The following is a 17,699-nucleotide window of genomic DNA, read 5'->3' on the forward strand; positions in this document are numbered from 1 at the left end:
ACGGAATAGAAACCAGTCAGTTTCTGATATGATGGAACCTTCTCTATTGCATTGTTGAGGAGCACCGTTAAAGCTTATTTGAATAATAAGTGAAGACGAGGGGGAGGGGTCCTTTGGGCGGAGTGATGGGTGGCTTGGTGACAAATTTAAGGGTATGACCGTTGTTCACCAGGCCTAGAACCCACTGATCTGAGCTAATTTCTTGCCACTTGTCCACAAATGCCGAAATTCTCACGCCCACGGGAAGGGGAATAAGTGTGGTAGGCGCCCTGCAGAGATCACTGCTTTCTGTTGGCGTCTCGTCCTTGATTTTGAGATTGTTTGACCGTCCTGACGAGAGAAACCAGACATGTTGGATTGCCTGTATGAAGATTGGTAATTTTGTCTATATTGGGGCTGGTATTGGTATCCTCCTCTAGAGGAAAACCCACGCTCCTTCGCTCCTCTGAAGGTTCCGCGTTTGTACTGCAATGAACCCAATGATCTTGCCGTATCAGTTTTTATTGCCTGGAGGGCTTCATCGATGTGTTTTCCAAACAACGATTCGCCATCATAGGCAATGTCCAATATTTGTCTGGACTTCAGGTCTGAAAGTGGTGGCCTTAAGCCAACCCTGGCGTCTGAGTACTGCCGCACCAGCCAGCTGGAGAAAATTTGTATTGACGTCTATGGTTTCAGATGCCGCGCGCTCTAATAGAATCTTCCTTGCTTCCTGTCTCCAGGAATGAGCTCAATAAGTCCAGCCATATCAGACCACATTTGGCGGTCATAAAGCCCTATTATTGCTAGGGAGTTAGCTGCTCTGATGGAGGCAGCTGCCATTGTAGAAAACTTGCCGATCAAGTCAAGACTACGCCCTTTCTTGTCCGGTGGTGTAGTAATGGGTGTTGCCGGATTCTTAGATCTTTTTTGGGCAGCCTGGGAAATGACCGAATCTGGTCATGGATGGCCGATAAGACAGGATTGACTATTGGCCGGAGCACGGTATTTCTTATCTATCCGTGGAAGCACTGCTGGCACAGATGCAGGAGTCTAACATTTTGATCACTTCGTTCCAGATGTAATCAATTATCGGGACAGCCCTCGTAATCTCTGGATTCCTCCTTAATCATGTAGGAAGCATTCAGTTTCTTCAACCGTGACAGGCAATTGAAATCTAGCAGCAGCTCGCTGCATTAGATTATGAAATCCCCCTATATCCTCTGGGGGCGAATCAGATGGTAGAGGAGTCGGTGATGAAGGCATAGGGATAATATAAGAATCCCAAGGATCTGCATGAATGGTCTCTGGTAGTTCACCCTCTTCAACTTCCTCTTCGGAGGAAGTGTCCTGACCATGATGAGGGTCTTGAGGAGGGTCTGGAAGCTGAGGCGTTGGAACAGGAGCGTTAGGTTGAAGGCAAAGGATCCGGAACCGCCACATGTGGAGGTGGAACGACTTGCTGTGGGGGAAAACGCGGTCTAATCTACTAGCATGGCTTGCTGGTCTTGTATTAGAGTTGAAGGCAGATGGCACATCTCACTCTGGCGAGGTGGTCTATGGTAAACTCTGATGCGGGGCGACAATGTCCTCTTGATAATATTGTTTCTGTCCGTATATTTGCTTCACTCCTGGGTATGTGCTCTTCTGCAATAAATCTCATCCCTTTGGCAAGACTCCGAATGACTCCTCTACAGGAGGAGTTACACCTTCACTGGCATCAGGCCATGGGTTCCTTCGACATCCTCAGTCACACCACGCATGAACGCTCTGCTTTGGTGATCATAGATGGCCAACTTAACAGGACTCCCTTTCATACTGGATATTCCAGATTTTGTTCTTAACAGATGCCTCCATGGAAGGATGGGGAGGTGGTCTCCAGAGTACAAGAAACAACATATCAACAGCCTGGAATTGCGAGCAATTTTCCTGTCCCTGCAAGCTTTCCTTCCAAGGATTGCAGGCTCATCAGTACTGGTTCGGACCGACAATACCACCAGCATGTTTTACGTAAACAAGTAAGGAGGTACAAGATTGGCAACTTTGTCAAGAGAGGCTCAAGAGTTGTGGGAATGGGTCACACTCCACAACATAACCCTCACAGCAGAACATGTCCGGGGTCTCCAATACCCTGGCGGACACGCTCAGCAGTTCTCATTCGGACTGCCATGAGTGAGAGCTAGAGCACAATCAAGTGAACAGGGTGTTCCGAACTTGGGTCAAGCTGGCACTGGATTTGTTCACAACGGAGGACAACAAAAAATGCCGATATTACGCCAGCAGACACCCTCTACAGGGATCAAGGGGGAATGCCCTGTCCATGCGATGGTCAGATTTGTGCTTGCGCTTTTCCCCCAATAACTCTAATCCCGAGGGTAATACGCAAGATGAAATTGGAGGGCTGCCGTCTCATCTTGATGGCACCCCGGTGGCCATGCCAGTACTGGTTCCAAGACCTTCTGTTATTATCCCAGGACCAGCCGATGCGTCTTCTGACACCCACTATGTTGAGGAACAAAGGTCAGGTGCTTCACCCGGACCCTCGGTCTCTAAATTTACACGCATGGCTCCTGATTTCTTAGAATTCAAGGACCTTAACAGCCCTCAGTACTGTCGTGACATATTGACAAAATCGCGAGCTCACAACACAATTAAGAATGGAAGCGTTTTTGCTGTTGGTGTGAGGCTAACAATGTTCACCCGGTGAAAGATCCAGCGGAACAGATCCTTCCTTATTTGCTATATCTGGTAAGGTCTGGGCTCACTTTTTCCTCAAAGTCCATGTAGCCGCACTTTCCAGATTCAGAAAGGGTGCTCAACTTCCTTCCTTATGTTCATCTTCTTTGATCAAACAATTCATGAAAGGACTTTTCCGAGCGTTTCCTCCGGTAAGGCCTCCCCCACCGGAGTGGGAACTTAAAACACTGTCCTAATGCAACTAATGAAACACCCATTCGAGCCGATCCACAAGGCCGAACTCAGTCCTCACTTGGAAAGTTGCCTTACTTCTGGCTCTGACATTCGCTAGAAGAGTGAGTGAAATTCAGGCCTTCACTATAAAGGAACCATTTCTACATTTCACTCTGGACTACGTGACCCTCTGGACTAATCCTACATTCATACCTACAGAACTGTCAGTTTCACCTCAATGAACCTGTAAAATTGAGAGCTTTCTTTCCAAGCGGAAAGAGCCTTACATTCTCTTAATATTAAAAGATGTTTAACATTCTACCTTCAAATAGCAGAGCATTAGAAAATCCGACCAGTTGTTCGTGGCTTACGGCCAAAATACTTTGGGAACTGCAGTCACAAAAGCCACAATTGCCAGATGGATAGCATCTACAATCCATTTCTGCCATGACAAGGCTAACAGGCCATTGCTAAGGAAAGTCAAGGCCCACTCCACAAGAACGGTGGCAGCGTCTACAGCGTTGTTTGCTGGGGTGACTCTAGAAAATATCTGTTGTATTGCGACATGGAAGAATGTCCACACATTCACGAGACATTACTGCTTTCAATCAACACATCAGGACGATGCAGCAGTTGGACAAGCGGTCCTACGCCATCTTTTTCTTTTAGGTCCGTTTCAGGTACCTTTTCTGTCTTTTAAATGCGATCTATGGCTTTCATTATTCATGACACTGACAATTCCTGCAATTATGGCATGTCTGACAGTGTTATTACGGTGCATGTTTAATTACCCTGTGTTACATGGTTTTGAATTCTAAAGTTGGGTTTATTATACCTTTTTGTTAAGTTGTGGATGCAATTGGGAGTTTATCAGCACTAGTCTCCCACCATTAGCAAACGACTATACTTGGTATACTGCTTGCTACTCTGATTCAGGGATGTGATTCTATGAAAGATACCCAATACTGGATAAGAAAACAAGTTACTTATCTATAACTACAGTACCCAGTATTGGTGTCTTTCATAGATTCACATGCACCCACCCTCCTCACCGTAGAGTCAATTCTCTGTTTTGGGACCCGTACTTCCCACTTGTGCGAAGGAAAATCTGAGGAGAACTGGCTCTGCTGAGTGTTCTAGAGGGTGCTGATTGGTTGGGACCAATTCTTCAGTTCTTTTGGCATAATGATGTAGATGGGCTATCAAGATCTAGGCCTCAGGCCTTTTCTTTGGGGCCTACTACTATTATTATTTGGCACTACTTTTGTATTTACTGTGCGATTCCCGCCACGGCGACGGGGAATGATTCAGGCATGTGAATCTGACAGACACCAATACTGGATAACTGTACTTACAGGTAAGTAACTTGTTTTCTTTCTTCTGCACTAGAAACATTTCCATTTGATAAATGGAAACAGTGCAGTTGCCTGGCTCTAAAACCTTTTCCAAGGGCAAGGCGTTCTCTTTGAAGCTCGGGCGGAGTGTCTCCCAAGCTGAAACTGAATATGCTACATGCAAATCATGCATTGGGTCGTTCATCAAAATGTTAATTTAAAAAATGTGAAATCTGAAACACATGGGGTTGAATAACTTCCTGGTAGTAAATTAATTGCCACAATCCTGCTGTCAATAGAAGGCTCATTGGAATAATGTGTTGGGATTTGAAGAAGGAAGCTGCTAGTGGAAGCTCTGCGGCAAGACTCATGCCACGACAGCAGATACAGAAGCACACTATGAAGTATTGTGAAAGTGATCCATGCCCCTCGAATTTTGACACGTTTAGCCCACAAAGTTGCACTACATTGGAGAGGCTGAGAGTTACTTGTGGATTTTAAAGGTTTGTTGGATTATCCTCAGGCAAACCATATCGGAATGAAATCCTTGCAATGTAAACAATATTGGGAAATCCAATACCATCCACTCCAGCCTTTGTTTTAAGATAATGTGTACTAGTTATAGTACCAAACTATCAGCTTGGCTAATGTCAAACTGCTTGGAGCAGCAAAGGCACGCTAGCTGCATATTGGAATTCTGGTATTCCATATATTGGAACATACTAGCATTGGTGCGACTTGTTTTGGCAGTTAGTTACAAAGGCTTTGAAACAATATGGGACCAGGTAATACATCCTTCTCTAGGGGTATTCCTGCGGTTTCTTGCCCAATTCAACTGTGAACCCTAAACCAGTTTCACTGCGAGAGACCTGTTTTACCTAGGGAGCAAGCTACAATGAAGAGGTCACTGTTTAGGAGACAATTGATTCCTAAAAGACTCTGTTGTGCTTCACAGTGCTAATTTTATGTATGAAAAGCAATACAATTTGACTCCAGTTTTTAGGGTGATTTAGGCGGGTGAAGGGGGGTGGGGGGGGGGGGGGCGGACATTTAGATGTAGCATAGTACAGTGTTTATCAGAATGCCCATAGCTAAACGATTCACTGTACACAGCGTGACTATTGTAATGGCTTAAAAATGTTACTCCCTTATCGATGTGAGAAACTGGATTTATTAGTAATCGGATTCTTATAATGGGGAATTATGATAAGTGAAGTATATCTGTTTTCTCTTGTATAGGTGGCCATGAGAACTTTGCCAAGATGATTGACGAGGCTGAGGTGTTGGAGTTTCCATTGGTTGTGAAGAACACACGAGGGCATAGAGGTATGAATAGCTGAAGTGTAGTTAATTGAAGGGTCAATCGGTTAAAAGCAGATTCTTGGCCACAGGCTCTTCTTTCTGGGAGTAACATATGTAATGTGTAGCAGTGACTGTATAGAGGGTGCCTACTAATGCTATTCCTCCGTGGTCAACATTTCATTGTGCTTCAGCATTGTGGGGTAAACTGGATACTGCAAGTACAGTTCAGATAGCTACTTCTAATCCGATTCCTCACATTTAGAATAGCCCATGGCTCTAGATTGCAACTAGAAGATTGAACAGCAATGTTGCTGCATTATTTTAGGTGGTGCTGTGACACTGTTGACTTTGTTCCACCCTGGAAGTGAATATGGAGTGCCTATATGTGCCACTCTTCACCTCTACGTCTGTTACTTACTTTTAGCAACTTTGTACATTTTTTCCTCCTCCAATGAGTATCTCCATTATATTTTTTCTGTTGTGCATGGAAACTATATCCTGCTTAAAACTACAGACTTTACACCTTGTAGGGATTCTCACAAGCAAGTGTCTAACAGTTGACCTCCACGAGGTAGGCCTCTGGTGTTTGGTTTCTTGGTGTGACTGAGGCTTGTGTCCAGGAAAGCAGCATGATAAAGTACACCAAAAGAGGGCACCCATTCCTGCTCGTAGTTAAAACTGCAGACCCTTTCCCACAACAGATAATCGCTGCTGCCAAAGTCTTTAGGGAGGCTTAGTGGAGGCCAAGCAAGATTTGTTCTTAGTCCTTCCACTCAGCCAAAGAAGTTGCAAGGACGTCTGATGCCTCGCTTTCTCTTCCGGTCCCCCGAGGAGCAGACTACGCATCTGGTTTTGATACACCCAATTTACATAGGCAATGTTGTAACGGATTTAGGCCTTTAAAGAGGCCCTATTGTGAATCTTTGGCACTCTTCTGACTCTACACTAGTGTGTTTCCAGGCCCCAAGGATACTGTAAAGCCTAGATTTGGGTTACCTCCTTTGGGTCAGCACTCGGTGGAGTCTGCACCTTCTGAACCACTCTTGGGTGCCTCTGTTTTAGCAGACTTCAGTGTGGCGCCAATACCCATATCGGTCCCTTTGTAGATGTCGTTCCAGATTCTGCTGCAAGACCTCCCTATAGTTGAACCCAAATTTGCCTTGACACTGACAAAGGTCGCGTTCTGAAGTTGATGCACCTGGTCCCAGTTAAGTCCCACCAACACTTTGTTTGCGACTTGGTCAACCAGCTTTTTGAGATGACCGTGAAGATTAGGATTATTTCTTGTCCACCGTTTGACGTCTCTACATCGATTTAGAGGCGGCCAGTAGATTTGGACACTTGCCTGGACCCTGGATTGTGTTCTCCCCTGGACTATTGATGGAAGAGTGCTTCCTTGGCTCTCGTGATAAGCGGTGCAGTAGAGGTGCTAGACTTGTAGCTATCCTCTATGGTAGTTCATGACAACATGTTAACAGAAGTTTGCTACCTTGGTAGGCTTCCTCTGAGCCTTTACGACCATTTAATGAAGCACTTACTGACACTTTTTGGACAGTCGGACCCAAGATTTGTTCCTAGCTACCAGGTGCAACAGGCCATCACCAGAGAACCCTGACTTCTTGTGCAGCACTGTAAACCAGAAAGCCTGGTGGTTCAGGCTTCCACCAGCAAGGTGAACCTAAATTCATTCCCTATGACACACACCCTCCCTCAAGCAGACTGGGTGTATTCCTGGGTCCTGTGCCAAGAGGCACTTTGTGTCTGGAGCGTTGTGGTATTCCGCTGGCCATCAACCACCTAGCGGGATCTTTGAATGCTAGGGCAGACTAACACACTTGGTAGCACCTGGCAGATCCCAAATGGTTGTTACATCCCAAGGTGGCACAGAGCATCTTCCAGTAGTATCCTAACTGGATCTTTTCACCACTGCTAGGAATTCACTGTCAAAACATTTGTGCACTGGAGTTTCCAATAAGGATCTCTTACACTTAATCTGGATAGTGGAATGCAGGACTTTTGTATGCCTTTTTGCCACTGTCTCACTTTAGTTCTGAAGATCGAACTGTGTGTCTTGTTTGACCTCTGGCCCAGCAAGGACTTTCAGTAGGCACCATTAAAGGTTATTTGTTGGCCCAAGAGATCCTTGGGTTTTTACATAGATTGCATCAAGACAATCGGGTGGACTCTCTGCTTTTTGCAGATTTTTTGGGGTCCAACAAAGGCAACGAAGTACAGTGCAGAAAAGGACCTCTGTGAAGGCAGATAGTCCTGTGCATTCAAATCTGCTACACTTTGGTCAAGGAGCAGTGTGCAGATGGACTAGGCTAGGGCCAAGGTTGCTTTCGCTGTGTTGGCACTCAGTGTCTGTTCTTTGGTTTCTGTCTGGTGTTGAACCTGGGCATCAGTGCAGTCGTTCACGGATCACTACTGCCTTGACAGACCGGTCCTTCGGCAAGGACACTTTGCCCGTTCCTTCCTGCAGGGCTTTTTAATCTGACATTCCACATACCCACCTCATTTGGGAGATAATGTTTTGGTATCTTTACTAAAGGTGAGATCTTCATCTGAATAACATGTTACTAAGTGCTCTTTCTGGTGGATACTCAAACTGCAGATTCCTTACTGCCCTCCCACCTCCCCATTGTGTAAAATTGCCTTTTTCCATCTCTAAAAAGGTCTCAAATTAGAGATTTTCACACTGATGCAGCTGATTATTCTTGGGTTCCTCATCCGAAGATGTGGAACACTATTACATCCTACAAATTATCCAATCTGGTTATTGCTTGGAACCTACAAGCACTTCACCCAATATTCCTGCAAGGTTACACCTCGTGTCACATGAACATCTTGTGCTTCTAAAGCAAGAAATTCTTTCATTATTGCCAAAAGGTGCAATGGAACCAGTCCCTTTACAATATCAAGGAACAGGAGTGTACTCCCTATACTTCCTGATTCTCAAACGATGGCACTCAGGCCCATATTGGACCTTAGAGAACTCAATCTATACATTCAGTCAGACCATTTTCACATGGTGACACTCCAGCAGCAAGTGCTTCCTCTCCTTCAACATGACTACTTTCTATCCACTGTGGATCTAAAGGCCTCTTACTTCCATATACCAATACATCTTGCCCACCGCCAATACCTCCGGTTTGTGGTAGCAGGACAATATTATCAATTCGAGGTCCTACCCTTCGGAGGCACAACTGCTCCCAGGGTTTTCACAAAATGCTTGGCAGTAGTCACAGGTTCACATCTTTCCCTACTTGGACAACTGGCTTTTATAAAGGCCAGTTCACACAACAGTTGCCTGCGACACACAGAAAAAACTGCAACTCCTTCACCAACTAGGGTTCATAATAAACCAGGCCAAATCCCATAGCCACACACAAAGCTGTAGCATACCAGACTCCAGCCAGACTCTGAACGTTTCAGAATGTACTCTGTTTCAGCCTCAACACTCCCTACCAGCTCGAGTGTTCATGCAACTACTAGGAATGATGGAGTCTTGCATTCTCATAATTTCCTACACAAGACTTCAGATGCGTCTTCTCCAAGAATGCTTAGAACGTTGGTGGAACCAGACTCTGGGTCGGTTATCAGATCTAGTGTTGGTAGATGGCTGCACCCGTCGCTCTCTGCAGTGGTCGAACACACAACCTGTTAAAGGGGCGGCCCTTCAGCGACCCGATTCCACACAATGCTGACAGACCCATCACTAACAGGTTGGGGAGCACATCTCCAAAGCCACACACAGGCATGTGGAGCCCCCAACATAAACTGCTTCACATCAATCACCTAGAGCTCCTAGCGATTTTCTGGGGCTCAAAGCGTTTCAAGTTATTAGTACACAAAACCGTGCTAATTCGTACAGACAACATGACAGCCATGTACTATATTAAAAAACGGGGTACACACTCCCAACTGTCCCAGCTAGCACATGAAATCTGGAGATGGGCCATTGTCACAATCAATCTCCTGGCGGAACACCTCCCAGGAGTGGACAATCAGATGGCTGATCTGTGAAGTCGACAGACTCAACAGATCCACGAATGGGAACTACATCCTCAAGTCCCCCTCCTATTCTTCCAAATGTGGGGCTTCCCAAACAGACTTGTTCGCCACGCATCTATACGCAAAATGCCTAAACTTCGCGTTCAGGTATCCACACCCATTGTCCAAAGGCAATGCACTATGGATTAATTGGTCAGGGATATTTGCTTACGCTTTTCCGCCTCTCCCCCTCATTTCATTAGGGGTTCGGAAACTCCAGCAAACATCCCTTACACTAATGCTGGTTGCTCCCACATGGGCATGCCAACCATGGTTCACAACCCTATTGGAACACTCAGTAGTTCCTCATCAAAAGCTACGTCTTTCACCCAGTCTCCTCACCCAGAGCCATGGCGAGATAGACACCCAGATCCCAGCTAGCTCAATCTAGCGGTCTGGCACCTGAAGTCCTAGAGTTTGTCTTTCTAAATCTCCCGCCAGACTGTATGAACATCAAGGGAGCTAGGCGTCCTACCACAAGAGCCTGCTATGCAGCCAAGTGAAAGCAGTTTTTGATTTACTGTAACAATCACATCAACCCGCTTGATGCTTCGGTACAAAACATTAAATGCTATTTGGTACATCTACAACGTTCCAACCTAGCATACACATCTATCCGCTTACATCTTGCTGCAATAGCTGCATACCTCCCAAATCGGCAGCATCTGTCTTTTTTTTTTTTCTCGAACCTGTCTTTATGGCATTTATGGAGGGACTCAAAGTTAATCCACCAAGACGTCCACCTGCCCCAGTGTGGAATCTCAATATTCTCACAAGACTAATGGGTCCACCTTTTGAACCATTGCACAGATGTGAACTCCAATTTCTTACATGGAAAGTGGCTTTTCTAGTTGCTATCACATCACTCAGAAGAGTCAGTGAGATCCAGGCATTAACCATAGAAGAACCTTTTTTGCAAATGCACCAAAACGAAGTGGTTTTTCGAGCTAACCTTAATTCCTTCCTAAAGTAATTTCTACCTTTCACATCAATTGAGTTACCCGTTTTCTTCCCTCAACCAGATTCAGTGGCAGAACGTTCTATACACACACACTAGATATCAAACAAGCACTGCTGTATTACATTGAAGGGACAAAACCTTTCCGTAACACCAATGCACTTTTTGTAGCCTTTGCTCCACCACACAAGGGCAATGCCGTATCAAAATCGGGTATTGCTAGGTGGATTGTTAAGTGTGTCCAAATATGCTATGCAAAGGCTAAAAACATTACCAGTTCCCCCTAGAGCACACACTACACGCAAGATGGGGGCTTCAATGGCATTCCTAGGGAATATACCCATAGACGTATGCAAAGCTGCAACATGGTCTACTCTTCACACATACATTCATAAAACATTACTTAGTGGATGTGTTAGCAACACAACGAGCTAAAGTGGGCCAAGCAGTTTTATGGGCACTATTTCAGACTACTGCAACAGCTACAGGTTAACCACCGCTTAGGGAGATAACTGCTGTAGTCTATGCAAAAGCATATGGTCTACAACTCGTATGTCTCGAACGGAAAATGCTACTTGCCAATATGCATCTGTTCTTGGCATGTAGAGCTGTAGAATCCTATGCGCCCACCCACCTCCTACCTATACCTGTTGCAGTTGTATCTTATTTCGATACAGGCATCTCCTCAAAACTAACAGTTGAGGTCTCGTTGCAATACATGAAAACCTTTATCGGTCTCCAAGAAACCTGGAGGTGGGTAAATATCACTATTGATGGATATCCTAGCTAAATCAACACGCAAATCCATCACCAGCAGGGAGGGCCAAGGGAGGTTTATTGACTTTTATTTCACTTTTGTATGATTCGATTCACCTGGCCTTCATGGACTTGTCCAGTGCTTTTGACACTGTTAGTAGGGGAAAGCTATGGTTGTTGATGGGGGAAATGGGTTTTGAAGAACCCCTAATCACCCTCCTACGTAGGTTGCATGAGTCTACTTCTGTAGCAGTTCGTTTTGGACCAGGAGGAGAGAAGACCAGGCTGATTTTCTCCACGGAGGGGGTTTACCAGGGTTGTATCCTGGCCCCTCTTTCTATTTCTTATATATACAAATGGTTTAGAGGCATTCCTGATTAAACAGCAAATGGACTTTCCAAAAATAAATGGCAAAACGGTCCCCTTGCTATCATATGCCGATGATAGTCTTAGTGACCTTGACAGCCAATAGCCTACAAAAAGCTCTGACCGCCTTCACTGATTTTGTTAGCCCTGGACCGCAAAGTAAATTTTAGCAAATCATTTGTCATGGTCTGCGGCCCAAAGAATTAAAACCAAGAAATTATCGAGAAGGTGCCCAGTTTTACTTACTTAGGTAATGTTTTTAGCAATAAATTAAACCGGGATGACCTTGTTATGGTATGGGCCCAACAGACTAGTAGACTAATAGAAGGGCTTTTCCATTTTGCCTGCAAATTGGGACACAAGCCGGTAGCCGAGAACTTCAAGAAAATCAAAATGTTGATCTGTAGCTACCTTCGGGGCTGGAGTATGGGGTTATCATAAGAGCTACCAGATTCAGATTTTAGAGGATACATTTTTTAAAAGATTGATTCCTAGTAGCTCACCAACATTATTTTGTCAATATGTGAAAGACAGGATAAATATTGGCCCACTCATGCTATGGGGGAAAATCTGGTCCTCAGAAGACCTAATATTCTCTAGGAGTATACTTGGGGATTGTATGAACATGGACAATGCAATGTCACTCCCTTGGCTATCATGTCAAGAACACCTTCCGTAAGATTGGACTAGAAGAATATTATAACCCAGAAATTATTCAGAACTGGAAAATGGTTATTAAAAATGCATATCATATTGAAATAAGTAGGTCTAACCAGGATCTGGGAATGTTGGATGGTGGGATGCTAAATCAGCAATTTACCTGTCTTTTACTCTGCACGTACATTCGTGATTTCTGATGACTAAATTAAGACTTGGCACATTGCACTTTTTAGTGGCCTATCCTAAACAGGTTGGTTGGTGTGAGACTAGCCACCTGTCCATGCAGTCATATGGCCAAACAGACCACAATGCACTGTTTTGTTCATTGTATGCAGTACCTAGAGCACGCTTTATAAAGCCCGTATTGCCGGCAGCGAGACATTCCTGCTCTTTACCCCCACCCCACCCCAGGCTTCATTGGAATACGGTCTAACCCGCTCGTGGGACCCGATGTACTCTACTTGTATTCCAAACACCCGCTTCTCCACCTCGGATAATTTTTGAAGTTTCACCGTTATTTCGATTTTCATCACTCACTCGCTTATATCAGCCCTGAAGAGTCACAGGTTATACCTGATGACGAAACACGTGTCGGCTGGCACTCTTTGTATTGATGAACTCATCTTGAATTAAAAACATCATTCACAGAACAACAAGTGTTGAACCATTTTACTATACTGTGAATGTCTTATTTATCATAAACGTGTCTTTAAACTAATTTGGCATGGGTTTTTGCCCACACCTTACACAGGGGTTTTGGGTCTTCCCCTGACCTGTTTGCACCGTGAAGCCATTGTTCAATTTTCCTACTATACTCTACCGTTCACCTGCCTGAGCGCCATTATATCCTGTTTCCCAAAACCCTTCACAGCAGTTGGGCTAGTAGTTTGAAACTGCTATTCCAGTCTGCAATGGAGGATTTGGAGACTTGTATTTTTCCTTGGTCATGCCTAGGGTGGCACACCCAGTGCTGCAGTCCCTGGGTGACTCAAACTCTCAGACCTTCGGTACCGGTACCATATACTAGGGACTTGCAGGTAAGCTAGCCTATGCCAACCTGGTATAGCCAATGTAACGTGCATGTTGTGAGGTCGGGGCACTGGCACCGCTGTCTGGTTAGCAGGCCTGAGTGCACTCCAAAGTTGAAACACTAGGAGTATCAGTCAGAACCTGAATGTGAAAATACAAAAATGAAATTCCTTACACTTTCCTCTCCCATTTTGTCTATATATTTTTTTTAAAAGGACGTGGTAAAATTTAAGCAGATGTGGTGGTCTCTACAGTGAAGGTTAGTTAGTCTTTTTCCAACTAAATAATTTCTGTATGACTAGATGAGGGCATGAACATTAGTTAAATCGAACTACAGGGAGGCATTCAAGGTTAACGTACCCTCCTGCATTCTACATGAGTGAATGTGTTACAGACGTTAGTCTGTTAGTGGCTGGAAATACAGCCACCGACGTGTTATGTTAAATTGTGGTCCTTTTTATTGTTTCACATGACTGTTCTATTGTTGGTTCTGAACTCTCTCGAGTCTTGACCTTGATTCATATACATCACTGTTTTCTGTGTCCAGATGGACCTTATTACAAGTGAAGCGCATTTCTTAATGCCAGGCGTCCATCCCTTCCCCCCCCTTGCAGGTAAAGCAGTGTTTCTTGCCCGGGACAAGCACCATTTAGCCGATCTGTCGCACCTAATTCGACATGAAGCCCCATACCTGTTCCAGAAATACGTGAAGGAGTCTCATGGGCGAGATGTGCGAGTGATTGTGATTGGCGGTCGCGTCATTGGAACCATGCTTCGCTGCTCGACGGACGGCCGCATGCAGAGCAACTGCTCACTAGGTACGTCTGTTCCTCCATGTGAGCTCGTGGGAAGGACAGCAGGCTTGTGCCCGCTCGTATGCTTTGTGATTAAATTGTGGTGTTTTTTTAAATCCTTATCAGAAGGCACTGTGCTTCATATTCCGGGTTTACCTCCACTGAGGGCATTGCTTTCCTCCCTTCAGATCGGTGGCACTGTTGGCAACACCTGTCTTTTTCCCTTTCTCCAGGTGGCGTTGGACTGATGTGCTCGTTGAGCGAGCAGGGCAAGCACCTGGCGATCCAGGTCTCCAACATCTTGGGCATGGACGTCTGCGGCGTGGATCTGCTCATGAAGGAGGACGGCTCCTTCTGCGTCTGCGAGGCCAATGCAAATGTAGGTTTCATTGCCTTTGACAAGGCCTGTAATCTTGACGTGGCAGGCGTAGTAGCAGACTACGCCATCTCCCTGCTGCCTGGCAGGCTGACGCGGCGGATGTCCCTCCTCTCGGTGGTGTCCAGCACCAGTGAGACCAGCGAGCCTGAACTCTGCCCCTCAGCGGGTGCTGCTCCTGACGCTGTCGACAATATGAGTGCTAGCTCCAGCTCTGTTGACAGTGACCCGGAGACAGTAGAACGAGACCCCCTCTCCAAGCTCTCCGGGGGGCTGTTCAACATGAATCAGTTGCTGGCCACTGAAATCAAGCTCCTGGTGGAGTGAACCTAGGGCTGGGTGCACTCACCCGCTCCTTCTTTGACCAAGCCGCAACGCAGTTTGTCAGGCGAGTGCATTTTATTTACCCGGGTTGGAAGCGGCACCTCCTTAACTCCTAGTAGCCTGCTTAGTCATTGGCCTCAAAGAAATGCGTCCGAAGCTCCAAGTTTCCTTTTTTCAGTATTTATTTACCGCACTCTTGGGCCTGTTGGCTGTTGCTACAGCGCCAAGGGGCGGGGCTCACTATAAATATATATATATGTACATGTGTGTAATATGGTTTATTTTTAATAATTAAGATTGGACATTGCCAAAAAACGTCTTGCCCTGCTTCTGCGAAACAGGCTCGTGAGCTGCTGCATCTGTCCTGTCTGGAGGAGTCTGCCTGGTTTTTCTTCTTAGTTTGCTCTTAGCAGAGCCATCACAACCCAGTAAAAAAGACGATCCATTAGTTGGCTCTTATGCCATGTCATGTGGCGTAAGTGTGGGCGGGTAGATACACTGGGATTATGCAAATCCTATTTATCGCCATTTAAAGGCAGGGTAAACTGGGAGAGCAGTTACTTTAGCTGAAGGAACCTGCTATTTCTGGTCTGTGCCAAAAGCACTCCATGGCATTAGTTTAACCAAATTAATTGGTGTTGCCACCACCTTACGATTATGGCCGCACTGCTTTATTGAGGGGAATCCTCGTTTTTGGGTAGTAGCACTTTGCAGACGAGCAGTAGTAGGCCTGAAAATAATGTGTTTCAGCCCTCCGGCAAGTGCGTTCAGCCATTTTTAGATTTGTTCAGTCCTTACAGATGATTGGGTGACTTTTATACAGCTGATGATAGAGTAAAGAATGATAATGGCTGAAGGAACTTCACCACCAGAATTGACAGGTTTCTGTAATGACTTCTCACCTCTACATTTTGCAGGCCTGCTAAACTGCGTTGTGTGCTTGGTTGTAAAATAGTGTTTAAAATGTGAAGCAGGCAGAAATTCTTAGGTTGGCTGTGCATTGCTTCTTAATGTTAGTGTTTAGTCTAATTTTTTTAAGCTCAGTCTTGTTTTCTTTATATAAATAAATGCCTTGTTTTTTAATACTTGCTAGCCCAGATTCAACTCCAATGCTTGCAACTTTGAAGGTGCCCCCTGTCTGCAAACACACTACCATTTTACCAAGCTGAGAACCTGTTTTGTAACATACCTTTTTTTTTTAACTGGGCTGGTGGAAGTAGTGAAGGGGGTGTGGTGTATTGAAGCACCAGTGGTGGCTTGTCCAAAACAGATGGGTAAGGTAATATAGCCGCTTTCAGTTCACTTGAGAAAATGCAGTTTCTCTTGGTTTAGAGTTTTAAAAACATTGGGCATCTTGGTCACTCTGAGAGCCCTTTTTGTGCCTATTGGCCAACTCTTTAGCTGATGGCCTTCATTTCCTGCCCTGATCACACAGCTTCAGCTACCAACGCTACGGAAAGAGCTGTTACAATGGGTGGAGTTTAGCGCAGGATCTCATCCCTTGCTCCTGTGCATGGCTGTAACCCTGGCAGCCTGATGCTGTCTTTCCTTCACGTTGGTTTGAGCCATTTCCAAAGCGGCTATTACTCTCAACTTAATGCTGTTTGTTTCCAGGGGTGCAGAGCGAAAAGCTTACAAATTCTTTTAGTCAGTGCTGATTATGCCATTCTCTTGCGCCTTCTTCTGCGAGATCTCCAACTCTATCCCCTTCATCTCCCCATTGCTTGCCCATTTCCCCTACCCTAGTGATGAAATAACGAAGCTCTTTGAAATGCCATGGATGGAGAAGTGTGGGTGATACCATGCCCAACGTGGGGGATGGAGGAGGGGGTTTCTGTGAAAGAGGGTTGGGGGTGCTGCTCTACCTCCGCCCACAGGTGACTCGGGTGCTGCAGACTTTGGACTCAAAGCAGAGGAGCATAAAGTGCGGCTCCTTCCCTCCTTGGACTGAACCATCGCTGCTGCCATACCACACCCTGTGCTGTGCACATCCTTCACTGGACCTTTTTTATTGAAAGGAGAATCCCAATGGACACTACAGGAGCGTCAGACTTCAAGCGGCACATGGAACACTTGTAGAAACCGGCAAAGGTCCGAACATAAATCCTGCTGTACAGTTTCCTGATTTTTTTTTTTTTAATTTAAAAACGGAATGTAATAAAGGAAGAAACCATTGAATTTTTTTTTCGGTAAAATTAAATGAAATTGAAGATAAACAGAAGGTTTGATTGTTGCCAGTGAGCAGCGTAAATGTGGGTTGCCCGCTGAATAGTATGGTTGGGTGGGGGGTGGGGTTGCTTGACTTTGCTCCCTCTTGGGTTCAAGGCTGGTCCATGAATAGGCTGTTAGTCCTTCCCAGGAGCTAGCAGGATAATGGTTCGTAGTGCAGTCGTTTGTAAACTGAGCAGATTTGCCTTCAGTGGGTGAGCTCGTCCTTGGCAATCTGGAGATAAATTGCAGAAGGGCCCTCCTGCTAGATATGCAGATGCGCCTTTATTGAGAGTAGCCATGGAAGGGTCTGCCTACACTTTTGTGAATCTGCGGCAGCCGGCTTGGATCCCTGCAAATGGTAGAGGGGAAGCCAAGACCGCTAAATTGGAGGAATCGTGCCTCATGGAATGCAGTATGATCGTTCAGACCAGGACTGTGGTATGTGGCCAGTGCACTGTCCACTTGGCTTGGTCAATGAAGGTGCAAAGCGCTCTAGAAGACAGGAATGGTGTGAGACTTCCACTTTCCAGACCTCTACAATACTTGGGCGGATGGGTGAGTAGCTTGGGAAGGCACTGCTGTGGTTCTGTTGCAAGTGTTGTCTGAGTCATGTCGTAGAATTCAAGTGGTGTGGACGAGGCTTGAAA

At 45.6% G+C, this 17,699-nt stretch overlaps 1 protein-coding gene across 3 annotated transcripts in view; it reads left to right on the forward strand.

Moving 5' to 3' along the window:
• Positions 1-17,057, forward strand: part of RIMKLB (ribosomal modification protein rimK like family member B) — a 56,793-nt gene extending 39,736 nt beyond the window's left edge. For 2 of the 3 annotated variants that reach the window (XM_085619921.1, XM_085619922.1), the window contains exons 4-6: positions 5,463-5,549; positions 13,962-14,165; positions 14,375-17,057. In XM_085619921.1, coding sequence (XP_085476047.1) covers positions 5,463-5,549; positions 13,962-14,165; positions 14,375-14,844 — 761 coding nt within the window. In that variant the 3' untranslated portion in view covers positions 14,845-17,057. The remainder of the gene's footprint in view (positions 1-5,462; positions 5,550-13,961; positions 14,166-14,374) is intronic. The other variant, XM_085619920.1, reaches the window with a different exon arrangement.
• Positions 17,058-17,699: the final 642 nt, after the last annotated feature.

Source organism: Triturus cristatus, chromosome 7 (genome assembly GCF_964204655.1).
Source record: "Triturus cristatus chromosome 7, aTriCri1.1, whole genome shotgun sequence".
Lineage (NCBI taxonomy): Eukaryota > Metazoa > Chordata > Amphibia > Caudata > Salamandridae > Triturus > Triturus cristatus.